At 47.2% G+C, this 26,650-nt stretch overlaps 1 protein-coding gene across 1 annotated transcript in view; it reads right to left on the bottom strand.

Annotated features, from left to right (window-relative positions):
• Positions 1-26,650, bottom strand: part of LOC144110035 (QRFP-like peptide receptor) — a 53,676-nt gene that overhangs the window by 7,986 nt on the left and 19,040 nt on the right. Inside the window, exon 2 of the mRNA XM_077642843.1 lies at positions 3,789-4,194. Coding sequence (XP_077498969.1) covers positions 3,789-4,192 — 404 coding nt within the window. The 5' untranslated portion in view covers positions 4,193-4,194. The remainder of the gene's footprint in view (positions 1-3,788; positions 4,195-26,650) is intronic.

The following is a 26,650-nucleotide window of genomic DNA, read 5'->3' as shown; positions in this document are numbered from 1 at the left end:
TTTAGAAAGTAGAAAAAAACAACCACATGCCGCCAGTGAGATCCAAACGCACGACGTCCGCATGTAGCTTACTGTGCCCTAACGAATGAACTACTTCGGCGGCTGTCCAACATTCTACTTTGGAATGCATATTTATGTTGCATGTGACCCGACCATGCGAGTTTTCACAAGCATCACTCTACATCATACCGCCAGACGTGTAATGTACTCTAAGCCACAAGTGCCACGCGGAACATAATGGAACGGGGAGGGGGTTGATGTGTCAGAACCTCTGTGAGCTACCTTTGGCATCAAGACTGCCAAGACCCAGGGCCGCGTTGAGCTATTAAACAGACAAGAGTAGAAAAATGATGGACTCACCGAGCCTGTAATTTCCCTACCCTTGTCTGATCAAATCGAGAGAAAGAGAACTTCGAGGGCGACGCGAAGGACTTAAAGCACAAAACGATATAGGTGTGCAAACATAGATTGAAGAAAGCAAAGAGCGGTTGAAAGAAAGTAAAGCATGGGGGGATGTTTTTTTTAGTTTTGTTTGCGGTGCCAGGAATTGGAAAACTACCGCCGGCATGTGGCCCGTTGCTTTGCTTAGTTGTCTCTCAGATAAAGTGAGTGCATTATTAATTTGTAATTGATCAACGCCACAAATAAAAACCACCCTTATCCTTTACTTCCCAGTTAGATCAGTTGGTACAGCGCCTGAACCGGTGAAGCGGTGATTCCGTGTTTTCATTTTCATTTCATTTTTCATTTATTCATAATCTTGCTATACAAATTATCAAAACACTAACTTAACCCATAGCCATAGGCTAGTGTGGGGTTCAGAAACAAAATGCATAATGGCAATGACACAGCACTTGTGTAAAACGAAAAGAACAAAATCAACGGCGAAAGACCAAAATACCGCATACAATGAGAAGAAAACAAAATAATGAGCATTTTACAGCAGAATGAGTAAAGATCTATCAAGAACAACACTGTACAAGAAATACAACCCGAAAACGACTACCACAGAAGTCAAATAAGGCTTACAAAATATGTTCTTAATGTTTTATTTGTTTCATGGGACAGTTTAATTTCTGGGGGTAAAGCATTCCAAACCTTGGCTCCTGAAAACTGCACCAATCTTTCGCTGTAGACGTTATTATTCGGTTGCAGATTAAAGTTACTATGTGTGAGGTTTCTTGCGAGTCGTGAAGGAGAACGAAACAGGGAGGCATTGAAAGGTTTATTATATTTTACTATGTTGTTTACTCACACCGCTAGCTTAAATGTCCGCAAGAGGTCAAAAGGAAGAATATTTATTAACTGGAAAAGTGGTCTACTTGGCTCGTTATACTTGTTTGTGTTATAATTCGGATAGCCCGTTTTTGTAATCGCCGGATAGGATCAAGGTAAGTGTCGTATGTCAAACTCCATGATTCTGCACAGTATGTTCAAACCCCGGACACGGAAGAAAATTTAACTGCGTAGCTTCTGGGAAAAGGTGTATAGTTTTCCTTTGTAGCCGTGTGGCTGCGCTTGGGTGGATACGAATGAGTAATCACACCCTCATTACATCTCTACTCCCCGTTGGGGGATTGCCCAAAACATTTGAGGTTTTTTTGGTTTGTGGTTTATCGGAGGTTTAACGTCCCAAAGCGATTCAGGCTATGAGGGATGCCGTAGTGGAGGGCTCCGGAAATTTCGACCACCTGGGGTTCTTTAAAGTGCACTGACATCGCACTGTGAACGGGCCTCTAGCATTTTTCCTCCATCAAAATTCGACAGCCGCGGCTGGGATCGAACCCGCGTCTTTCGGGTCAGCAGCCGAGCGGCAAAACCACTGAGCCACCACGCCGGCCATTCTAAACAATTTTTTTTTTCTAGCAGCACCACGCCATTAGACTCCACAGCGCAAACTACCCACACCGTATCTTCCACGCATCAAATGATTGATCTATCCTTCGCTGTCGCGAGCGCCGGTGGAAAGTAGGCACTCAAATTGATTAGCTCTTCTCTACACCAGAGCGGCGGAAGGGAGGAGGGGGCGTTCGTTTTCAGAGCTGCCGACCCGTGTGCCGACCCATGCAACCTTATCGAACAGCACACATAGGCATTTCTGCGCGCTGCGTCACCAGCGGCTAAAAATAGAACGTCGCGAGAACCCTTCGTTTCGCTACAATTTAATGTAAAAAAAAAACATCCGTTACGTTCTTCTATTTACACTAACACCCTTTGTCATCATGGAGAAAACTTCAAGATTATTTTGTGACGGTCTACTAATCGCATTCCACATATCCGACGCAATTTTCTTGATAGCCAGGCTAGTGCGGGAAATGTTCAACATTTTTAGTTGTAAGCGTTTTACTAACGATCTCCTCAGACCGTGGAAACAAGCGTGGGTGTATCGTGACGTCGTTTTTGCGACGCACGGTTCGGAGATTGCAATTTAGCTGATGACGAACGTCCTACAAACTGCAAGCTGACTGACGCGTGAGCTCACAGCTGCCGCATCACCGCAATACCGTGATGAGTGCCTTTGGTACGAGATAAGGACAACGCTAGGCTGTCCACAAAATACTCTGTACTCGATCCATCTGGTTGAAAGTTTAGTAACTACAACGCACTATGATTTTCGGAACACTTTTTGGCGTAGTTATCGCCAGGGGCTGATGCCTCGATTATTCGACGCGGCACTAATTTGTTTGGATCTTCCTTCACTTTCGTTGTTTTTTTTTTTGCTGCCCTGATAGAAAGAACCGGGAGTGGGTGTTCTGGGCAGGCATATTATACAAGAGCACGCACTGCTCAATGCACATGAAATGAACTAAGGGACATCGTTCTATAGCTGCGAGGCTTTGCTTTTGATTTTAGCTCAAATTCACAATAGAAACTGCTAGGTTTAAAGATCAAAATATGGTTTAAGGTTTATGGGAATTTATCGTCCCAAAGCGACTCAGGCTATGAGAGAGGTGTAGTATTGTTAAATTTAGCATATATTTCATGAACACTTTCATCTGGCCCATTTTCACGAGGTTTGTTTTCCGTCCTTTCTGTATAATATCGCTTAGACAATGCGAAACGCGTTCCCCGCAAGCATAAGAAAACGTACCAGGAACGCAAGAGAGTGAGTAGAAGAGATGAGATCACAGAATTTGCCGGCATGGAGTAGCGGTATCTCAGATTTCAATCTCAGGTTTCGTGGCAGTTTTGTCGGCTATTTATTTTTTTTTTTTTGCTCGTCGAAGGAGGTCCTCAAAGCCACACCTATCAAACAAGTACGCAGCCATGACACCAAATGTCGGTAAGATTACTATGGATCCGAGTTCTCACTGAGCACCTCTTTATACAGGATGAAACTGAGACCGCCAGAAGCACTGATATTATGTAAAGCCTCACTCAAGGCCTCACCCTGCTATCTACCAGCTGTCTGGGTTAGCTCATCTCGTAGAGCGATTGCCCCGGGCAGGCAGTGACGCCAGGCTCGGTCCCCATACAAGTACTAATTCTTCTTGGACAATGAAATCTCTGAGAAAACTTTATAGCTTTCATTTGTAGGCGTGCGGCTGTGCTTCTGTGGGTACCAAGGAGTAATTACTCCCTTATATGAAACATAGATAAATTGCCATATGACCAATCATGACACATTCTGGAGAATGTCCACTGCTTGGCCAACCTGGCCACAGTTCTTGGTAGAGAAAGTGAACACGGGAACATTATGTTATGACATTCTTAGACGACGATGTCACTACCAAGCAAGCCTCAAATAAGCTACCGGCGTAAGAAAAAGCGGTCTTTCACTAACATACCTCTCGATGCTGAGGAAGGTGAGGTTGAGCACGGAGCAGATCATGGACACGTGCTGCACGTAGAGGAGCAGCTTGCAGCCCAGCTCCCCCAGCGTCCAGGTGTAGGAGAAGAGCTGGCCGAACTTGACCGGCACGCAGAGCAACACGATGAGCAGGTCGGCCGAGGCCAGCGAGGCCAGGAACAGGTTGGAGATGGAGCGCATGCGCGGGAAACGGGCCACCGTGTACACGATGAGCAGGTTGCCCACCAGCCCCAGGAGCAGGGTGGCACCGTACACTGCCGCGGTGGGCACCAGGTCGGCCAGGTCGTAGTGCCAAGCCGACTCCTCGTAATCGTAGTCCTCGGGAAGCCCTTCCTCGGGGAAGAAGGGGAAGTCCTCCTCGCTCGAGTTGGTGCTATCCATCACTGCACGGAGTTGGAATTGTGTGAGCATGGCTAGTAAATTTGGGCTTAAAAATGTTCTGAAAGGAGATTATATTAGGCCAAATACATTTTTTTAGCATTTTGAGTTGATAATCAAATCACACTCTTTACAGTCCCTTCACCCGGGCGCAAAAAAAAGTGTTTCAAAATAGCAAGCATAAGTATTCAAAAAATATAAATAACCCTGATACCAGAACCAAAACTGAGTTTCGACCAAACGATGACGTCACAGCAGGCCGTCCTATGAAGTTATGTATACTGACACAAAACCTGTCGTGTGCGCATTGACTGGCTAAAATGGCGGCCATAAGTGCGAGCTTGGGTCATATTGTCTGAAATGACCAAAATCCAGCTAGAAATTTTGTCGTTAAGCAACCGCAGAGTGAATATCGATGGCCGTACGTCGACTGACATCACACACATGATTACCCGTAGAAATCTCCCCGATTGAGGCCACGAAATGGGAAAATTTAGAATTCGTTCGGGCTACAACAAAACACCTCGTCGTAGCGAAACTCGGCAAAAAGGACCAGAAAACTGCGGCGAACGTACTGTTAATGTTTCAGCAAAATCAGAGGCAGTAGAAGAAACGACGGAGTTGCGTGAGGTCTGAAAGAATGTAATAGCTATCTCTTAACCGACATACGCAGCAGCCTGAAACAGAGGGCGCGAGTATGAAAAAGTGGCCGGAAAAGGCTCGCCAACTTTTGCGCGCGATTTTGGGTTCCCTGCTGTGTGTAGAAGGTGCATTATGAAATGAGCAGCGGCGCAACGACAAGGGCAGACGAAAAGGACGAAGGTTCCGTCTTTTTCTTGTGCCATTGTCGCTGGGCCGCCGTTCATTTCATCGTGCACCAACTCGCCCCACAGGCCGTTATAAAGTAGAAGCGCATTATCTGGCTCATGTGTTCATGACAACACAGTTTAATGATTGAGCAAGTTTATGCACTCTACACAGAAGGCTTGTTTAAGGCTCCATCTAACAGCTGTTCACTGACTGAGAACACAAGCTAGCATTTTAATTCGGGCCAGTTAACTGCTCACTGTCTGACACCATAAGATTGAGAGCAGACACGCGCACGAGTTGGTTAGAATTGGACGCCTACGTAGTGGAGGACAGATTTCAAAGCTTTGAAACGCAGGAAGTATGCGGTGTTTAAATCGAATGGTCAGAATCCTTGAAGGCGTTTAGCACATTTTAAATCGACTGAAGTTGACTAGAATATAGGAGGAAGGTTTGAACTTCCTCGTATTTCATCATTAAGATTGATTGTAGAGCCACAAAATAAAGAGGACGGCCGAAAGAAGAAGACACGCACAAAGACTGTCAGTGTCTCTTCCCTTCAATCGCAGTTATTTTCTTCCGCAATCAAGTTCAGCTAACCATTAAACCCAGGTGAGAATATCTACACAAAGCACAGCATAAAGAATAGAAAGACAGGCTTGCGTTAAAACAGGCCTCTGTTATTTCCCAAACTGGCGAAAAGGCTCGTCGAAAGAACAATGGCCACTGCACTTGGCTAAAGTTTCCCGATTAGATGGCAGGACCCCTACAAGAGCAAATGGCCTGAATGCACGCGCCGTAGGCTCACCACAGGTTTCCCTGGAAAACGGAAGCCTCCGGCAAAGAAAAAAGTAAAGATGTGGCCATTGTGAAAGACTGAAGACGTGCGAAGCGGATTGTTATGGGGAGACGCTTGCTCTTCATCAGAGGCCTTTGTCCGAAGTGTTAATTGCGCCTCAATCGTTCCCTACTAATTATCTCTGGCAGGCACAACGTAACGCGTTCATACTGCAGCGGCAGTGAGGCATCTTCACGACGAGCTGACGTGCAGAGCTTTTTATGGCCGTCAGAAGTAATGAATCGAACGAACTTTCAAGGGACAGGAGGCGTCAACTTTCATCAGGGGGCTTCTGGTCGCACCAGCCGTGCGTAATGCGAGGAGCACTCCTGCTGAGAGCAACCAGAGAGAGTTTCCGTTTTATTTTCTTCTGGGCTCGGCTTTCCACGTCACTGCTAGGCTCTCAGAAAAGTGGCCATTAGTTATCGCCGATACGCCCGTTGTATCTTAGGGAGCCCTTTGATACCCTGGCTGTCATTCGGCTTGAACAGCTAGCCTTCAGCCGAAATTGGCCATCTGTTTTGGCGGCTTAGCATTCTGAAGAACTCACAACAGGAAGGGACTAACCGTATTGCGTTTCAACCATCTGAACTATTGGTCCGGTATCTAACTGGACACGTCGTACTCTGCAGCAGAATGAAATGATACATTTATCAAGTATGTTATTTCTGTTGTTTATGCCACTCAGATGACCTTATTTGTTGTCTTTTCACCGGTGTAGGCCGCTGCATTGAGCCGTATGCATCGGAAATGCTCTCCGCTCCTTTGATTGCCCCAGCACTCTCCCTTCGCATCCGTTTTCTGCGCGAACGCTGGAAACAAACTGCTGCGTCGGTCAGTAAACGTTATCGACCACGCGACGTCGGACAAAAGAGGACCCTGTTCTTTTCACCCAGCACGTCCCCATTGTTCGTCTCTGCAGATGTCCTCGTAGCTTAAATGGGGAGAGAACCACCCGTCGCTCTTCTCCGGCATGCGGCTAATCAGCTGCCACTAGGCAGGCAAGTACAAAGAGCACCGAAAAGTAAACCAAGAAGGATCCCACCACACGCCCATGGCATTCTAGCGCACTAATTTCGCTTCCTCTCGTGGGGAACAACTGGTCGCAATCAACCTGGCGGGAGGAGTTGCAGCAACGCGCAGCAAACATACCAGCGGACAGAGAGGCTGGAAAAACGGCGATAAAGTTGTTCGACGAGAACGCTTATTCCGGTAGACCCTTTTCTCCGCTGCAGTTATGCCATGACCCTCGTACCTGCACCCAGCCTCCGCCATATCGTTTTTATCAGTGACTGCAATCCGTGGTCTGGATCACCGTCATCATAATAATTATTTTAAGGTGGAAGCCTTACTTGCCCCATTAAGCGAAAATCCGCTGGCGTGTGTGTGTAGGGGGGAGGGGGAAAGGCGGAGGTGGAGGGGAGGGGAGTGACACTCGACGGCACCCATAAAAGATAGCGTCCGCACGCAATCTGGCAGGTGAGCCGGCGCGGTGGCTCAGTGGTTATGGAGCTCAGCTGCTGACCCGAAAGATGCGGGTTCGATCCCGGCCGCGGCGGTTGAATTTCGATGGAGGCGAAATTCTAGAGGCCCGTGCACTGTGTGATGTCAGTGCACGTTAACGAACCCCAGGTGGTTGCAATTCCAGGAGCCCTTCACTACGGCGTCCCTCGTAGCCAGAGTCGCTTTGGGACGTGAACCCTGTAAACCAGCAATCAGGCAGCTGGCGGATAAATGAATGATGGGACGCGCGAGATTGCTCGGGAAAAGCAACCTGTATTGCATAAATTCCACCGCTTACAGGGCCTGCCATCTAAGGGCCACTGGCGCAACACCTAACCGCTGCACCACTGCGCCAGGAGTATTATGAGGACTCCCAGGGATCTACGAATGTAAAGTATATAAAAATCAATTCTGCATATATGGGCACTATGACATTAGATATTGCGTCATACGCTTAAGGCGGATCAGCGCACAGATCAGAAGGGGTGCGGAGGCGTCGTGGCGGCGGCTACGCGGAGCCATGCAGAGGTAGAATTGCGGTCTGCGTTGCATCGGGTTACATCACGCGGAAGAGTGCGGCGACTGCTTTCACAAAGTGAGCGGGCGGACTTACGCCTTCTCGCGGGTAAGCAGTCTTAAGTGCCTGTGCGACTTTTTTTGCTTTTGATTCTTGTTTACTTCATCGCAGTTCTTATTTGTTCGACATCACCAAGATGACTGGTTGTTTCTGCGTGGCCACTTCAACATTGATTGACTTATTTATCGATTGATGCAATCACTGATTTATTACTTGATTGACTTATTGTATGTGTTGATGAGAAGCGTTTAAACAATTCAGCTAAAGACTGACAACCGCGCGCAGACAGCAATGATGTTGGCGAGCGAGAACCTGCACACGGAATCGTAGTGTTCCTTTGTCCTATAGTTATACGCATTTGATTAATTATCCCGCACGCGCACACTTAAACATTATTTAATCTGCCTCCACGGTAGTCGGGCGTGCCGGGCAAATATAACATAACTTTCTCAACAGTAAAATACCAGTCACATAACTAAACATTATATTGTCTAGCTCTTGGCCGCTGAAGGAAAGCGTAATCTTATTAAGGTGCTTACAGCGATCGTCAGCTTAGCTAGACACTGCTCCGCTTCTTTCTGGCTACGTGCCTGAGTGAGAGGTTGCGATTTTGTAAAACTCGCCCCTCTTACCTTCTACCGCTCTAAATCTACTCCGTCCCCTCTTGCAGTGCAAGGATGAAAACCAAAACTTCCTTCCTCTTAACCTCCTCGCCTTTCCTTCTCTTATTTTCATTTCTGTGCCACAGCTGTGCCATGCCTCAACAGCTGTCTCTGTCACAAATCTTACGCAATATTATGAGCATCTCCTAGATGCGTCTGTCCTCATAATTTGTATGATCACACGCAGGCGCTCTTACATAACTCGGACTCATTGTGTCGGGCCGCAAGGATGCCGCCGATTATTGGAGCGCGTGCTGCCGTCCCATTATCCGCGGCAAACGACCGGCAGCCGTGATGGGACGTGCCTCCTGTTTGAGGAACTGCAGCAGACGTGCTGCCGGCCGACAGAGGCACAGTTTAAGCGAGAAAGAAAGAAATGCGCAAGAGGGGTTAGTCGTTTCATGACTGGTCACGTGTCGACAGCCATCAGTTCATCAAACAACTCATATAAACAAGCCAGGAAAAGATTGACTGACCGTTTAGCACTGTCTCTTATGAGGCAGAAACATGGATCTTCTCTTCCCCTGCCCTATGGCACCACCGGGTATCTGTTCTCCATATCATATGCCAGTATACCTCTTGCCGACTTTTAGCAAGGGTTTCCGTAACTCATTTCTGTTCCCTAATGAGCTGCGCTCAATTCCTGCATTATAACGCTACCCCTCACATTTTCCTTTCCATAGCTCGCTGCATTCTTCTTGCAAGCCTTCCCGCTAGCTCGAGCTTTCCAGTTATGTGAGAACTGGCAGAATACTGCTATTGTATATTTTATGCTTGAGCGGAAGTTTTCATGCTGATCTTCTCCTTCGGTTCCCAAGGTAGCCGATCTACGGTATAAAGAACAGCAGACAGATAGAGCTAGCGCAAACGCATTTCGCGTAAAAGCGTTCATATGAAAAGCCTTTCCGGACGCTAGATGTGCGTATAATGCAGACATCTGGGTGACATTACTCCTGCATTACGCGTGACAGCCGATCGATGCATCTCGGGTCGGGACATGTGCGAGTGTCGTCAAAACATTTCGGTATTTTTCCAGCCTATGAAGCAGAAAGCCCAAGAGGGCTTTCACCGAAAGGGAGAAACAAGCTCGTCAATGAAAAAACAGACTTCAGCCTTAGCATAAAAGCCTCTGACATGCTATTCCATCCAGCACCCAACGCCCAGCACGACGCATTAAGGTCCACTCACACATTTATTCGCTTCGCGTTCCTGCCTCCCGATGACGTTACCAATAGAGTCTTGGGATAAAATGCGACGACCAGCCTTCTCGGGGTCGTTCGCGGCATCGTTGAACCGGCACAGTAATGCGCGAAATGCGAATTCCATTCTGGTGACTTACGATGCTTGGAAACAGAAGAGGGGGAGGGGGGGGGGAGGGACACCTGTCTGCTTTCTTGGCCACCGCTATGGCTTGTTATTCCAGTTGCCGGTTGTGTCGTAAATCTGACAGCCACTCTGGAGAAAGCGGTTCGGAGCTCTATTCTTCGCGAAGTGCTTCCCGCTACTCGTGCGTTTGTGTGTCTGCGGCTTGCTCTAGCTGTATATGCGCTGTTTCTTCTTGGGATACGGAACTGTGGTTTACCGCCGGATTAAGGCCTTACGGCACCCAAAGTCTCAGCAGAGGCCATACAACATGAACGCGACAGGCTGTATGACTGAGGAACGTGTATCTTGCTGCTGCTGTTGTTACTACTGCTGCAAAACTAGTATAGTACTATCAGCATCGCTACCAAACCTACCGACACCACCATGCACACCACTGCCACTGCTATTACCATCGCCATTAGTGTTACTACTACTATCACCACAGTCTCCAGGGTAGAGGCTTTGGTGACGGTGGTACTTGCGGTACGCCTAACACTTACATTGTTACAACAGGTTCTAATACCACCACCACAAGCATTGCCATCACGCCACGACCACTGCCTCTTCATCAACTATTGCTACTACCACCCATTTATCCATGGCCCATGGGCGCGGGCTGTTGGAACAGGTGTGGGAATACTCGAGCATTACAGGCACCAGAGAAAAAAAAATTATGATCGATTTGAGTAGATCAGCCAAATGCGAATTAGGTGCGCTAGCAGCTGGGCTTTCTTTTCGGTTCTCTGTTCAGATCCAGTGTTCCCAGATGGCAGTTGTTCGGATAGAGATAATGGGTTAGTGTCCGTGTGACCGGAATTCGTAAACCTCTTCATTTATAAATCCTGGGAGTCTTCCTACCATTCCTGGCGCACTGGTGCAGCAGTCAAGTTAATATGCACCACTGCTCTTCTATAGTAGGTGTTGCCATCTGTGGGACTTGGGTTGCTTTGGTTAGCGTGTGACCACGTACATTACTCTTCCCGACCAGCCTCTTTTTTATTGGCGCACAATTATTGAACAACAGACGAGATAGACTGCATACTTGAATAGAAATTGTAGGTAATTTCTGGGAGAAGGAAGTCAATTTAGACAAAGCCACTAAATTTTAAGGCTGCACAGAGCGCCGCTATGGGTGGACAATTCCTGAAAAGGGCACTGCGAGGAAGCAGAGTCAGTTCATTACGAATGCAGCTTAGGCTGCAAAACTGAATCCTTTTATCAACGACCGCAACCCTTTATCAACGACCATTTTATGGAAATGTACGCGTGGTGCGATGAGGATACAGAGGATCGTCGATGCAACGCCGTGTAAGATCTCGATGAGGAAGATTTTCATTTACCTCTACACGAATACGAGAGAGAACATGGAGTAAGCTTTCTTCTAGTGCACTTTCTTTTATAAAAGGGAGTAAGAGGACAGATTACTCCCTTTCTACTCCTTTCCGTTCAGAGTATATCCTGAAACGAGACTATTACAATCTCTATAGCTGCAGTGCAATGCTTCTTAACGTGCGGACAAACCTGTCATCCGTTTCATGCCTTAGACAACCTCATCTGTCGAAGCGGCAAGTATGTTTTTCCCTTAGATATACTTAAAGAAAAGCAAAGGAGTTCTTCCCGCAGTAAAATACATACGTCACAAGTGTGCCACCGATTCCCGGCGCTATTGAGCTGTTCCCGAGAAACGTCCTGATACGATTCGCAGTCTGCGTTGCTGCTTCGCGCCACACGTACTTTCATTCCCCCCCTCGTCTTCAGCCCGGCGACACGCTCCGTCACACCCGCACTCGTCGATCACGCTGGACTCGTTGCTCTCCGCTGCGCCGAACGCGATCGAACGCGGCGGCTCTGGGCCTATATACAGATGCAGCCGCAGATTAAGGGTGGATGGCGTCGCAAAAATACGTCGGGCAGAGAGGCTCTACTACGCCTGCTTATAGTGTTACTGTTGCTGCTGTTACTACCCCCTACTTGGGCTGTATGATTATAAAGAAAAATAGCCACCTTCAGCTTATCGGCATTTTTTGTTAATCTTCGGATTGTTTATTCTATTGCATCCCACCCGGAATGATGTGCAACTTGGAATTTGTTGCTTTCGACTCCTGCTTTATGTATCTGATTCCCACCCTTGACAGCCCGCCAGGGCCAACAGTATGTTAAATAAAATAAATATATACAACTCTTGTCACTTACATTTCTTCTGCTATCAATTACACCACAGTTCCTGCTACCGCTGCTATTACTGCTGCCACTGCTACTACTGTTCCAAACTACCTCGTTACTACTACTGCTACTTCTAGTAGTACTCCCGCTGCTGGTACAACTAGAAATACTAGTTCCACTACTACTGCTTTTACTGCTACTAACAGCTGTACTCTTGTGGTTAGGGATGCGTGTCTGGTGTACACAAGTCATTCATTGTAAAACGTAGGCACTACTCCGCAACCTCGAATTTGCCTGAAAAAAAAAAGAAAGCAGAGGAGGAGGGTGGATGAATTTCATTTTCAGACTATTTCTGGTTCCCCATAAAGCCAACACATCCCTCCCCCATGTAAGCTTCGGCGAGAGCTACCTTCCTCGTCGTATATTTTATAGAACTCCTCGGGATCGGAGAAGGGAATTGCCAAAATTTTAAAAAGGAACTTCCTCCCTGCTTTCGGATGGGTGCGGCTACAACAGCAACTTTAGCAGGCCAGCTAGTTCCAGTGAAACATATAAAACCGCCATATTGCTTAGATAAAGAGTGCAAACAACGGAACAAAGACCCAGTACATGAGGAACCTGCGATGCCAAGGTGGCACTGCAGTTGTTCTATGCGGTGACTCAAAACTGCTTTTGTCAGCCGCTTGGGCCGCTGCAAACATGAGATCACATACTGCGCGATTAGATATTCGCGTTTGGCTCACAGCATTCATTGCCAAGCTTATCTTGGCGTACCCAGATAGCTGACGCATGGCGCGTGCGCCTTCGACAGAGCGCGGAGGCTCACGCCAATAAGCGCCTGAAGGTGGCGCGGAAAAGTACTGATAGCACTACCCAAAACTGCTTGCTCTTCTCGCTAGGCAGTGTGTTATGGCGCTGCAATCGGCATCGCAAACTTCAGCGCAAGTTCCCCATAGCCTGAATCATAACGCCTATATAACAGTTATTATTTATTTATACTTCACATTTTTGTCTAACCCTTCCTCTTTTTGTTCACTTTGTTCTTTTTGTCCTGTCTTCTTATTCTTTCGGTTTGTCAGCTGCTTCTGGAGAAAAAAATCATGATCGCTTGAGCAAACTTTAAGGCCGGCGACGGCTTCAATACAGTGCACTAAAGAAAAGAAAAGAATATAAAAAAGACAGGTTCTATGCGACTCACTGCGATACTTTACTCTTTCTATTTAGAGCGATGACGTTATACTAAGAATGCAATACGGGTGGGTCTGATCTGAAGCACTGATTTGGGCAAAATACCCAGGCTGACCAGGCGTTCACAAAGGAATAGGACTAGAGAGCATATCGCAGCAATGTGGTGTCAGGCGTGTGATTCATGAAGATTCATGGCGCTATTTTGATATGTGAAGCAGTCAGTGAAGAACCCTAGACGGCGTAAGACTGCTTGCCTTCAGCTATTTGTTTTTTTCTTTGCTGAAACAACATTTTCTCCCTTCAGACTTCAGAGTTTCACGTTGATAGACCTGGCTCCTCAGCTGGCGGCGCTTTATATTTTGCTTTGTACTTCTAGCATGCAACTGGCAATCAAATATGGGAAACAACGGATAATCGCACGTAGAACGTCTCATGCCGCCATTATGCACAAACAGCGAGGCCTAAATTAAACTTTCTAAATTACTCAGAGTTCTTCGAAACGCCTTTAGATAAATAAGAAAGGCAGCGAAAGAAATCATTTCCTTGAAATCACAGGCTAGCAAACACCGAATGTATTCGAATAAAAAGATAAAGATACTAAATTAAAACCTTCCTCCATATCTCATCACACACGACTGTCCAGCATTTGTAAGTGTACAAAAAATAATTGCGCAGCTGCGCTAGGAACCTCTTTTTTGTCATTTTTTCACTACCTTGGTTTCCACTCACTTCGAAAGTTGAAAAAGGGCCCTAAGCATAAAAAAAAATGCCGCAAAAGTACCTTGAAATTGAACTGTTCCCCAGCGTTCCGAGATGATGGGACGCCCAACCAGGGGTGTTTTAGATGAAATGACCCATATACGAACAGATCTTTGTAATAGACGGTTAGCTAATCGCGCCCTGGCCCTCAGCCTCAGCCGCAGATGTGGTAGAGCATCCATGGTCGAGTCTACTGCTAATTACGCATGAAATGAAGGGCGTTATCGGCGGAAAGTTTTCTTTCCGACTGTGTAAATGGCGGATACCATTTACACAGTCCTTCTCTCTATTCTTTTGTTTCTTTTCTAGAACGCAGAACTAGCGATCCTTTCTTCGCAGTTTGTCTCGCCAGATTTACTTCAAACGTTGTTTAGGCTACTGACGTCAATTCAGTGAGCCTCGTTGAATTGGGCAGCGCTAGCATGGACGACTTTGGACGAAGGAAAGAGGAACAAAACGGATGAATGCGCGCCGATTTCTTTTTTCTGTCCTCCGTCAAAATTAGTCCAATTTAGAGCTGCCCATATCGACATGTCCCACAAACTGGCCTCAATCGTCGGTAATTTGTCAAAAACTTTGGCGGAGCAACACCGCTTTGTGTCTGCTACGGTAATAAGCATGAAGCAGAAAGAAAAGCTGGAAAATGAAGCCAAGAATAGCAAATAAAACAAAAAATTGGAAGTAGATGATGACGAAAAAAAGTGTGCTTTGAAAATTAAGTTCGAGAGCTACGTGAACAGCTAGAATATGAGGGAAAAAATGGATAGGGCACTTAATCTCCACCTTAAGGGTAGACGCGGTAGCCTAATGGGTTAATGCCCACATTCTTGCAGAAGGTCATTCTCTACTTAACATACATAGATCCCTGGGAGTCCCCATACCACTCCTGGCGCAGTGGTGCGGCGGTTAAGCGATAGCAGACGCTGCCATCGGTGATGCTTGTGCGACACAGGTTGCTCTTGCCGAGCAACCTCTCGCGACCAATTTAACTGCCACCTACCACGGTGCGCGGTTGCGCACAATCCGGTGGGCAGCTTGTGATGACGCCACAAATTTACGTTACCTAGGTGGCCCACCTGCCACGGTAGCATTTCAAGCCTTCAGCGTGGCGGCGCAGCCATCACGTGGCTGCGCCGCCACGCTGTCACGTGGTTGGTCATGTGGTGCGGAGCAGCTGCCGGTGGCGCGTCGCCGTGGCAGATAATGTGGTTGGTCACGTGACCAGCGACGTGTGCGGAGCAGCTGCTGCTGGCGGCGGGGCGCACCGGCGAAACCGAGCTGCAACAGCTGTGCGCATGCGCCGTGTCAAGCGGGACGAAGATGAAGAAGGAACGCCCAGCGAAACGGGGCAGCGAAAGGCTGGCTTTGCAATTCAGCTGAGCAGGTTCCATTTCGCCGGCTGTAGCTATCGCGTAACTCCAGGTTTAACCACAGCTAAACCACCGCCAATTTTTTTCGTATATTTTTCGCTCACGGTCGACGACGCCGATGGCGACGCTGGATTTTTTGCAGCACGATCTCCTTAACGCTATCGCGTTAATATTAGTCATCACTTCTGACTTCCGACTTCTGGTTGTCCGTAAAAAGTGCGCGAAATTTCTGCAACAACAGGACATCAGAGAACATCTGGGAGGATCCGTTTGTAAATTTTAAACTGCGTTGCTTAATTTCCCGAAGCTACACATGGGCTATAAGGGACGCCTCGCTGGAGGGCTCCGGATTAATTTAGACCCCCTGTGGTTGTTTAACGTTATCTGACGTCACACAACACACCAGCGCCTTTTTGCATTTCGCCTCCGTCGAAACGCAGCTTCCGCAGACGGGATTGCACCCGTGACGTCCGGCTCAGTAGCCCAGCGCCCCGACCACTCAGCCACAGCGACAGGCATTTGGGACGCCGCGGATGTTTACACCGCCACGATACTGACGCCATCGAGAAAGATTGATTCCTAACCGGGCAGCTTCCTGCAATGACGGTGCCAGTTTAATCACCTGGCTATCTGTAGACCTAAGCTTCATTATAAATGCAGTTCCTGGATAGCGTTCACCCCGTTGCTGGATTTGGAAGATGAAACGTTTAAGTATCGCAGTATTAAGGCCGTGTTTCTAAGGTAGCATGTGATTCACAAGTATGATGACAGCAATTAGAGGCCCACGAATAGTGCGAGCGTTACGCCGTGTTGCATCGTCGAGCTAAAAATGGCCATCAAATAAGAGTGCGTAAAAACCGCTGGCAGAAAGAGAAGAAAGCGTTCCTTACACGCGGCTCTACGGCTTCTCTGGATGGGGATGCGATGGTATGAAACCTACGATTAATTCGTTATATATACTGCGCATGATTGTACATTGACAGATATAGCGTGCTGTCGTTTGTGTCCGCTCCGTTCGGAGGGACACTGAACGACCACATATACCGTTGTCAGTGATATCAATGGCGACCGGGTGAGAGAACGAGGGGCGAGAGAGCCATGACGGCTTTTCGTATGACGGCACACAAGGCTTCGGTCACAGATTCAACAGATGTCGCTGCGAAAGCTGTTACCGTTGGATTACACTGATTATCTTCGATAGCATGACGACACTCTAATTCTACCCTCAGCGAAGAAGGGCAAAGGGCTGCTATATTGCACCTGCTACAAAAGTTACCAAGTCTAAGATCAGGTGGCTGTTATGGGCAGATAGCTGTTTACCGTAACAGGAGCCCCATATGCGTATTGATGATTGCTGTCAGTCGGATGACGTTATCGATGCACTCGTCAGACACACACCATTCCATTTTCGCGTTGATCCGTTTGTATAGCAGCACTGACAAACTGTTTCGCGTCTAGAGGAAAGTTACAGAACCCGCACACACAAAAAAAAAGCTCTCGGAAAGAAGTGAGTCCGCTAAAGTTAGCCACTACGTTTTTGCGCAAGCACGTCATCTACATTCCGAGCTCCCTACCGACGGCTTTTTACGAGCTGGTGATTTTCCTTAACTACGAGCCCTTTTTCTTTCGATGAAGGTTTAATCTCCTTAAAAGAAGTAGCGCTCGGCGGTAACGTCCGCCGACGGGATTCGGGTGCGCTTGAAGAAATTAAAAATGTAAACTGTCTCGCTGCATCTGTGTGCGCTGAGCCGAGGGGACTCCGTTTCATAAGCCGCTAATTCCTTACGTGAGGGAGCCTGGCCTCTGCCCCTTTTACCGAACATAGTAGTGTAAGCTGTCACCAGAGGGCGCCTGTGCAGTTACGGCCTGTATCTTTCACGTGGCTCGTTACACTCGAGATGTGGAGTGTCTCGCTTTGCGATTCAAATCTGATTATTCGACTTTTGTCGAGTATAACTGTGGCTTTTATGCAGGTACGAACACGAGCGCACATGCGTGTTGCATGCTCTTTATTTTAAAAATATGAAAGCACCTCCGTGCTTGTCTGCTGACTTTTTCGTGTACAGCGTCGGATAAGAGAAGCTTTTACGTATTGTGTAAGTCGAAAAGAGGTGCTTCATTGCTCATCGCTGGCTTGCTGAATTAAAAGAAGGGTACACTGAAAAAAAAATGCGTATCAATGTATCGCACTACTCGGTTAACTCTGCAAATAAAAAGAGAAGCAATCAGTGCATGCGTGACTCGTTCTTTAAAATATTTTCAGTCGCTCTTTACGAAACTTCAAAACTATTGTTTTTCCGCATTGTGCTACATATAGTAGTCCTTTCTTTCGGACGAATTTAGTACCCTTTAAATCGCAAACACGATGCTTTATCCCGTCAGTTAGCGAACGCCGTGATAGACACCTTTAGCGTTCCGCATACCGTGATACCGTTACTGGAGAGTTATGTAGCGTAGCGCGATCCGCGATCTGCTACCGTGAACCGCTTCCGCAAGGCGCCACTGCGCGTGCGCACAACGCCCTGAGGGCGCCACATGGCGCCACGTGCCCGTCATCCGCGTGCACGCCTGCCGCGTCGAGACCATTCAACGCGTACTCAGTGGTCACGCGTCACTCTGTGAGTGGTGCTCGCGAAAGCGGATCACGGTAGCGGATCGCACTATGCTATAACTCTCTATTAGACACATTTAGCATACCGTGTACCGCGTTACCGTTAGCGTTACAAGAGCACCGGGATCCAACCCACTGCCAGTGAGCACGCGCTGATTGGTCCTGATGCGGGAGGTGTGCGTGCAGCTGCCGGGTACGTGGCGCCATCTGGCACCGCTGAGGCGATCTGCGCGTGCTCACTGGTGGTGGGCGTTATCCCGGTACTCCGGCAACGCTAACGGTCACACGGTATGCTCAAGGTGTCTATTGTTACCAGAATACCGGGATCCCGCCCGCCGCCGGTGCGCACGCGCTGATGGTCTCGATGCGGCTAGCGTGCAGCTGCTGGATACCTGGCGCCATCTGGCGCCCTCACGGCTATCTGCGCGAGCTCGCTGACTACGCGCGGGCTCCCGGTACTTCGGTAACGGCAGCACGGTACGCGGTGTTCTAAAAGTCTAATATTGCTCCGAACAGTCAGGTTCACAGCACGTTCTTCGACATTATCACGAAGACAGAATTTTACACGCGCAATAATAGAATTTTGTTCCGAATTTCTAGCCTGATGGGCATCTCGAAAAATAAATTATATGGTTCCGAGGCTCATCTAGCGACTTTTTTTAGTTATCATGGTGTTTTGATTTTATAGACTGCAGCCGATGTGACGCTTTGTACAAATTGTTGTATACGCCTATTTAAATTCAGCAACTGGTGCTTTGGGTTGAAAGTTAAATACTAATACGGTTTCCTGAGGCCTGGAGGGAGTATTTACGAGTGAGAACGAACTTTTTCTTTCATTACTAATTGCGAGTGGCGCCTCAAAATGGTTAGCTGAAGTATATAAGCATTTTATAAGGGCGAGTGCCAACGAATGTGTTGTGTCTGTGACTAAGAGAGCGGAACCAAGTGCCAGTGCAAGTGTCTCCATGATGTGTAGGGCTTCTGCATACTTCATACTGTAATATCTAGGTGTCACATTCCATACTCTGTACTAGCTCAGTATCTTTAATTTTTTCTATAAGAAAAATATAGTAGTCGCAGAGTTACCCAAATTGGGTTTTCGAACATGAATATATTTTTCGCAGCAAAATAAACGTATCAACATAGGCGCTACAAACGTAGCCCTTACAAAGCAGGGGCTAGAAAGAACGAAATGTTAGCCGTAGGTTCAATATTTTTATCCGAGATTTTTATTGCTTGGATATCACAGGGTAATTAAACGAAGAAAGTATAGAGGAGGCACTGACCAGCCAAACGACGAACAACAGAGAAGAGACAAGGCATGGAGTCGTAGTGTGCCCCTTCCCCTTCTTCGTTTGATTGGTTCATTTGTTCAAGACCATGTACCAATTAACTGACCCAGATCGCAACTCTTCTGATTCTTTGTACCGGGTGCGGTCGATATAGTTAAACAAAAGTTATTCAGCGAGAAATTAAGCTCTTTGGAGTGTACATTGGGTGCCGACTATGTGCTGAAAATTGCGGTACTTACATGGCTTCAAAAACAAAGTTTGCATTAAGACTGCGCACCGATTGATTTAGTGCTAAGACATGAATTATGCGAAAACCAAAGCAGCAGCTAAGGCCGTACCCGATAAGGATCCATTTGTCCATTTACCATTTTTGATCCACAGCTCTCTCAGGCATTCGTCACTATTACTCGGTGACGTAGCTGCGAGTTTCAAGCATCCGTGAGAAATGGCCAGACCATTGGCTCATTGCCGAGCGGACCTCGTCAATAGGCATCCTGCATTGTCCACGGGGCGCTGCGAAAATGGTGCTAAAGAGCGCCCTCTGCCCTGCGCTGGATAGTACCAAGCTCAGTCGTCTGCTTCCGAAATCACGTTTTACAGTATGGACCCGCCACTTTCGCCAAGGCCTGCAGCGAATATCGGGCGCCGAAGATTTTTTTCAGCGGTGGGACGCTGCGCAAAGGCAAGAAATTATGCGATGCCAAGTACGTGTATGCCGTTCAAGAAATTAGCGGTGAAGTTTCAGCGCGGTGTAAATTGCAAGTGAAGCGAGTCGTGTACGAAGTTGAACTTCAGGTGAGGTTTGTGTGATACCGGATTCAGGCACACCAACACGTTTATTGAAAGAAGGGCTTCTAATAAACGAATTCGCAGCAGTCATGAGCAGAAAACTTGTGAAGGGAACTGCTCGAACTCGCGACGGTACGCGCCAGTAGCGGTCTTTCAGCACCCCGCTAAACGGCGGACCTCCAGCAATCCTTGTTGTTGCAGGTAAACAAGTAGTCATGCGTGTAGTTGCGACCATTTGTACATTTGTTGTTGCAGGTAAACAAGTAGCCATGCGTGTAGTTGCGACCATTTGTACCTTCGGCAAATGATAACTGATGCAGTGCATATGAGCTCGCAGTAACGTACGAGCGAATCGCGCCGCAGCGCGAGCTCGTGCGCTGCTTGCTTGATGTAGCTTTTAATTACATCTCTCGAACATCGGTGTGCTGTCGTCATGCAGTGTTGCCGTGCTGCGCTGCCTTAACGTGCTGGCTTGAGGTCTACGATGAGCACATATAACCCTCCAGCGTGTGCTGCTCGCAGTGGGGTAGTAAATTCGCACCGAATCAGCCCGGCCGTACACACACCCCAGCTTCACCACTTCGCGCCACTCGGTTGTTGGGGCCGGGTTTCGAATCGTAAATCACCAGCCATGCTGGACGTAGGCCGCGGGGAAGACCGTAGGCACATACGTGGGGTGACTGGCCGAATCGTTTTTCTCGTTGCCAACAAAGTGGCGACTACATACCCTGCTGTTCGGCAGTGGTTCCTACGGTTTTCCGTCGGGACAGCATGTGCAAAAGACCGAATTTCAGCAACGCAGATAATCAAGCAAACCTCAAGGCAGGCGAAGCAGCCAACATTGCGCAAAATTTCGCTCACCCGGTGCGTCGAACTGCAGTTATCCAGCGCGTTCGGCGGTCTGCTTCGTGCGGCCTTGAAGGAAAACGGTAAAATCTGACGTTTGGATCTAGACCTTCTTGCTCATGGCAGCCCACGACGCAGCAGTAACGACGGTGAGGCTGAGGCGGGTCTCTCGGGCGGACCGATGTCGTCGATTCCGTCTGCTGCCAGCATTTCGTTCCACGCTACACGGAGCTTCCGCTTTCGAAAACAAGCCTGCTGCCGGCTCGCAGCGTGGTCTTTGACAAGTGACGAGCCTTTTTGCGCTATCAACAGGGCGCAAAAGAGTGCGAATCGACGCAAACCGCTGGCTAGAAACGTGCTTCGGCACAGCCAGGGCTCAGTACTACCCAACCTGGTACAACCCAGCCAACTTTTTTTTGCCACCACCAGACGCCGCTACTATATCTCAAACTCCAGTGCAAGAGGCGTATGGTTCCATATCATAGACATTGGTTAACCGTTAATGCAGCGAGTAGCGAAGACTATCACCTACATGGGGAAGCACTACATTGTGATTTGTGTGATTGGTCGCTTGCTGCTTTCGTCTGATGCTGCCGTCACGCTCAGGCGAATGAAAAGGCGATAGGCAATGAATATCCATTTTAAATTTATTCTTATAAAGTAGGGCCGCTGGTCACGTCATCCGTTGATTCTTTTTGCTTTTCTTTCTGTCTTGCATTGTATTGATCTTGCATTCCGTTACCCATGTAAGTATTCGAACTAGTTTCAGGCAATTTCAGCGAAGCCTGCTGCGTCACTCAGCGTGACCCAGTACTGTCGCGTCATAGACAGCAAGGTTCCATGCAATCGCGCAACTCGTCATCGGAAGTGCAAGAAAATGCTCCGCATTGTATCATTTGGGACGAGCGAAACAAATTACTTCCCCAAGGTAATTGCACCGCGAAAACAAGTCATTAGTTCTGCAATTACCTCTGCCGGCGACATCTGGGTTCACTCCTTTTCGCAGGCTCAAATAAGGAAACCCAAAATTTCCTTTAATTACAGATTTCCTACTGGAGTCTGCAGCGAAAGAAAAGTTAGTGGCTCGCAGACACGGTGACGTCAGCACTTCGCGACTGAGCTGTCTATTCCTTTATTTTGTAGGCTTGTTCTCTCTGCGTCACCTTCAGCGGAACATGCTCTGGGCAACTGCAGTGGAACATCTCACTCCCTCCGCTGTTAGACCGGCATACTTTCTGTATTTTTCAGGTTACGGAAGAAAGACCAATCAGGAACTTCGCTTTGGACACCTACAGGAAAAGCACCGAAACTCGATTGATTGCTCGCGTCCCGATCGAGCGCCCCGCTGACGTCGATAAATAAGCTGAGCACAATTTGATGCTCTTGTTTCTTTATATTTTATTTAGAAGATGCATGCGCTGCAACGCGTGGTTGAGAGAATACACGCCAGCGGGACGCCAGAGAGTATCGTCCCGTCATGACTCTGTTAATTGCCAGACCTCCCAGAGAGCTAGGTGGTGCCAGCCAGTGTGTTTCACGCGAAATGCTTCGCTTTTATCCTCTCTTTTGCGCAGCGAAGTCTGCAGATGAACAAGGCATATGGGCTGACGAGCTACGCGGTTTTACTCAAGAGTTCTTCCAGCATAGCCGCGTGGCTGGGTTCTCCTGAAAATAAAAACCTCACAAAGCGCACACCGCTGCTCTAAACCGTTTAGCAAATGTCACTCCTCTATAGTACTCCTTGTACACTCGAAGCTTAGTGACAGAGAGATAACGTCATTAACTCAAGACAAATACTGCTTTAAATGCGCACTGGCCATGCCACTCTTTTTCTCATTTATTATTTCTCCATTTATTCAATTCAATTCAATTCGTTTATTTTTCAGAGTGGTACAAACACAGACTCTGAATACTCCCCTGGACTAAAAGTTGCCCTAAGCAACTTGACGACGGCCCAGGGGCTACCTTACAAGACAACAGTCGACGCAGATTATCAACAAAAGAAAGAAAACCGCACTTATCAAAGGTCACATTGAAAATATATGGGCTATAAAGCGGGTCTCAAAAGCGTATATATACACGAAGCAAACAGTGAGACAAAAAGAAGAAAATCATGAGATGATATGGAAACACATGGTCAAAGGACAATTAGTTTAAAACCAAGGCAAGATACATCAAATCATGGTGACACGTAAGAGTTCAGTTGAGGTTACAGAAATAGTTTTTACATTCTTTCTTAGATGGAAAAAAATTCATTTGGATAATTGTTTAGAAGTGATGGAACATTATGCTTTATTGACTGAAACTTGTTTTGGGTGCGGAAATAGGGAACTAGCCAGTGTGTGTGTGGGGGGGGGGGTTTCTAGTGAATTCATCTATTGTTCGCTGTTGTAATGCTGCAACAGTTTTAAGAAAATTTGCAGATTCAACGGACGAAAAATAATGCCGGTTTAAGAGTTGATATTCATAACTGTGCAGAAAACGAATGATACCATACTCCGGAAATAGGTTGTTTGCAGATGTGTGCGTTCCAGCATTTGCCACATAACGCTAGACTTTCTTCTGGAGCACATTAATTTTATCAATATTACTTTTTGTTGTTGAGCTCCAAACAAGACTGCAGTAATTTATGTGGGGTGCAAATAACGCTTGGTACAACTGAAGTTTAACACTTTCGGGAATGAGGTTTCTGCAGCAAGACAGAGTGCCTGCAACAGTAGACAGCTTCTTGTAGACGTGATTAATGTGGTGATCCTAGTTTAGGTGAGAATTAAAAGTAACGCCAAGACCCTTATGCTCATCTACTATTGTTATGTCTTTATTCTTATAATTTATCTTATATTTCAGTGTGAAAACTTTATTTCTTGTTCTAAATAGTAAAACCTTAGTCTTAGTGGGATTGATTACTATGCAGTTAGTGTGGGACCACCCTGATAGTGATTCAAGCGTTCGGTTGCACTGCAGAGCTAAATCGTTTGGATCTTCACCCTTAAAAAGAATGCTACTGTCATCAGCATATATAAACCATTTAGCTGACTGATTAATAAGAACTATATCATTAACACGCACACACACACACACGCACACACACGCACACACACACACACACACACACACACACACACACACACACGCACACACACGCACACGCAAACACACGCAAACACACACACACACACACACACACACACACACACACACACACACACACACACACACACACACACGCACACACACACACACACACACACACACACACACACACACACACACACACACACACACACACACACACACACACACACACACACACATACATACATACATACATACATACATACATACATACATACATACATACATATATATATATATATATATATATATATATATATATATATATATATATATATATATATATATATATATATATATATATTAAATAATAGCGGGCCTAAAACACTACCTTGTGATACTACGGTTGGTAGGGGCAGCGCAGACGACTCAACATTATGTATACGAACGCAGTGGACCCTGTTTTTCAAGTATATGACATTATTAAATTGAGGGGTCCACCACGTATTCCATACTGTGATAACTTACCTAACAAGACATTGTGGTTGAGGGAGTCGAAAGCTTTACTGAAGTCAATGAGCAGACCAAGAGTAAAAAGACCAGACTCTATATTATGAACTATCTGTTCTTTTAATAGAAGTAATGCCATTTATTGCGGGTACCTGCCGCCTGTGCACGTCAGTGCTCATAGCTGGTCAGCAGTTCCGGTTCCGGCAGCAGAGGCAAGGTTCACTAATGATATAAAGGCTTAAAATAAAGAGCCGCTAAAACGTGGTCGCGCTATAGCTCGGATCGCAAAGCAAGGAAAAGTGAAAGGATGCACTGAGAGGAGCAGCTGCAAATTCATAAAATCCCCTGCGTACACTGCCCGCCAGGCGCAAGCGAAAGCATGCAGGACTCCCAAGGGGATCGTATATTTGTGGAGAAGCTGTCAGATCCGCCTTCTAAGAGCCTCACCTTCTGGCCGGCATTAAGGGTATGAGACTCTATAGTACTATACGACGTGAAGTAGGGCACCGGGCAGCAACAAGGAAGTGGATCGATGAATTGCGAACCGACAATGCTTTCTCATCATTTTCGCCTCGTGTTTACTACGGTCTACACAAAGATAAAGGAACCTCACAGTCAGGTGTTTTCGTTTTCTTTTTTGTTGTTTCTTTCTCCCAAGAGAGGGCCGTGGGTAAAAGCGAGTATGACGGGACTTCAGTCCCCCCCCCCCCCCCCCCTTCTTTTGTTTAGCAGTCATATGAGCTGCACGATTCTAAGCGAAGCTCATATATACCAACATCACTGTACGTACAACATCCCCGAAACAGCAGGCGAGGCGAGCTCATTACGAAAAATATGGCGGCCAGGAGTGCAGTTCAGAGCCTCCATCACCAGTGCAGCGGGTATACAAAGGCAGAGCTGTGGTCAGGGTGTCCTTCCTTCACGAACCGTGTTCTCCCCGAATATCTAAGTAAACAGGGCTTCCACTCCCTTTGTTTTGAGGCACTCAGGCATCTACTGTACTGCACTCGAGATGGTGGTACGAGCGACAAGGCATCATAATCCAAGAGGCAGAGATGATGTGCGCTTTTCCTTGGAGAGCATCTCTCAACTAAAAAGAGGGAAAAGTGTTTCTGTGCGCGTGTTAAAGGAGCATGGCGGGTTAGGAAAGAGAAGGAAGAGAGCAACTCGAAGCACCAAGGCTCTAGAAGTTCCTGTTCCATTAATTACCAGCACTGCGCTACCACTATCTGGCGGCCGAACGGTCCGGTTCTTGCAACCTAAGCCTCCTAGTCTTGCGTGGCTATCTTGTTTCCGCCATTTCGTTTTGCCATGTAGATTTTATGATCTGTGTTCCACCTCTCTCTTCCATCCTCCTGCCTCTCTCGGGCATTTCATTGTCTCTGTCGTGGATGCGCGGGGAAAAGCAACAAATGTACGAAAAGAAAATTCTGTGAAGGCAAAATAAAGAAGTGTCCATGTGGTTCCATTTTCCTTGGGTGCAGGATGGACAAACCCGAAAGCCAAGCGCTGTCTGAAAGGCGATCCCACGGCGCTGAGATGGAGAAACGTTGGTTGCTTTGGATGTTTGGTTGAAACCCTGAAAGCTGTCGGCAACAACGGCTTGCTGTAATTAGCAGTGCAATTTCTAGCGAGAGCTGAGGATCATCCTGAAAATCTACACCGCAGAGACCCGTTAAGCTCTATATATATGTGCCATAACTACCCACAGAATGAAGCCAGAACAACGGCGGCGATTACGTTTCTGGTATATCGGTGGCTCCAAACTCACATAAAGCCCCTTGGTTTCTCATGTCGCCAACAAGACTCTTGAAACCAGACCTGTGCAAGTGATATACTTTTAGCGAAAAGGAAACTATAGCAAGAGAACATCGCGGCAAAAACGTCTACTCGCAAGCTCGCTTTTTCGTTGGAATCCAGAGACCGAGGAGGCCAGTCCATTAGCACCTATGTTGTTTAATGCATAGACTTCGCCAAAAAAAAAGCAAAGAGATACACTAGTTCACACATTTCTATCAAGTGTGTTATGAAAAATGTCTCATTATAAGCGTTCAACAACGCTTAAACCAAGCTGACAACGTATTCTTGTAGGCCCACAATATTGTT

This window comes from Amblyomma americanum, chromosome 11 (genome assembly GCF_052857255.1).
Source record: "Amblyomma americanum isolate KBUSLIRL-KWMA chromosome 11, ASM5285725v1, whole genome shotgun sequence".
NCBI lineage: Eukaryota > Metazoa > Arthropoda > Arachnida > Ixodida > Ixodidae > Amblyomma > Amblyomma americanum.
This window is presented reverse-complemented; position numbering and strand designations above follow the sequence as displayed.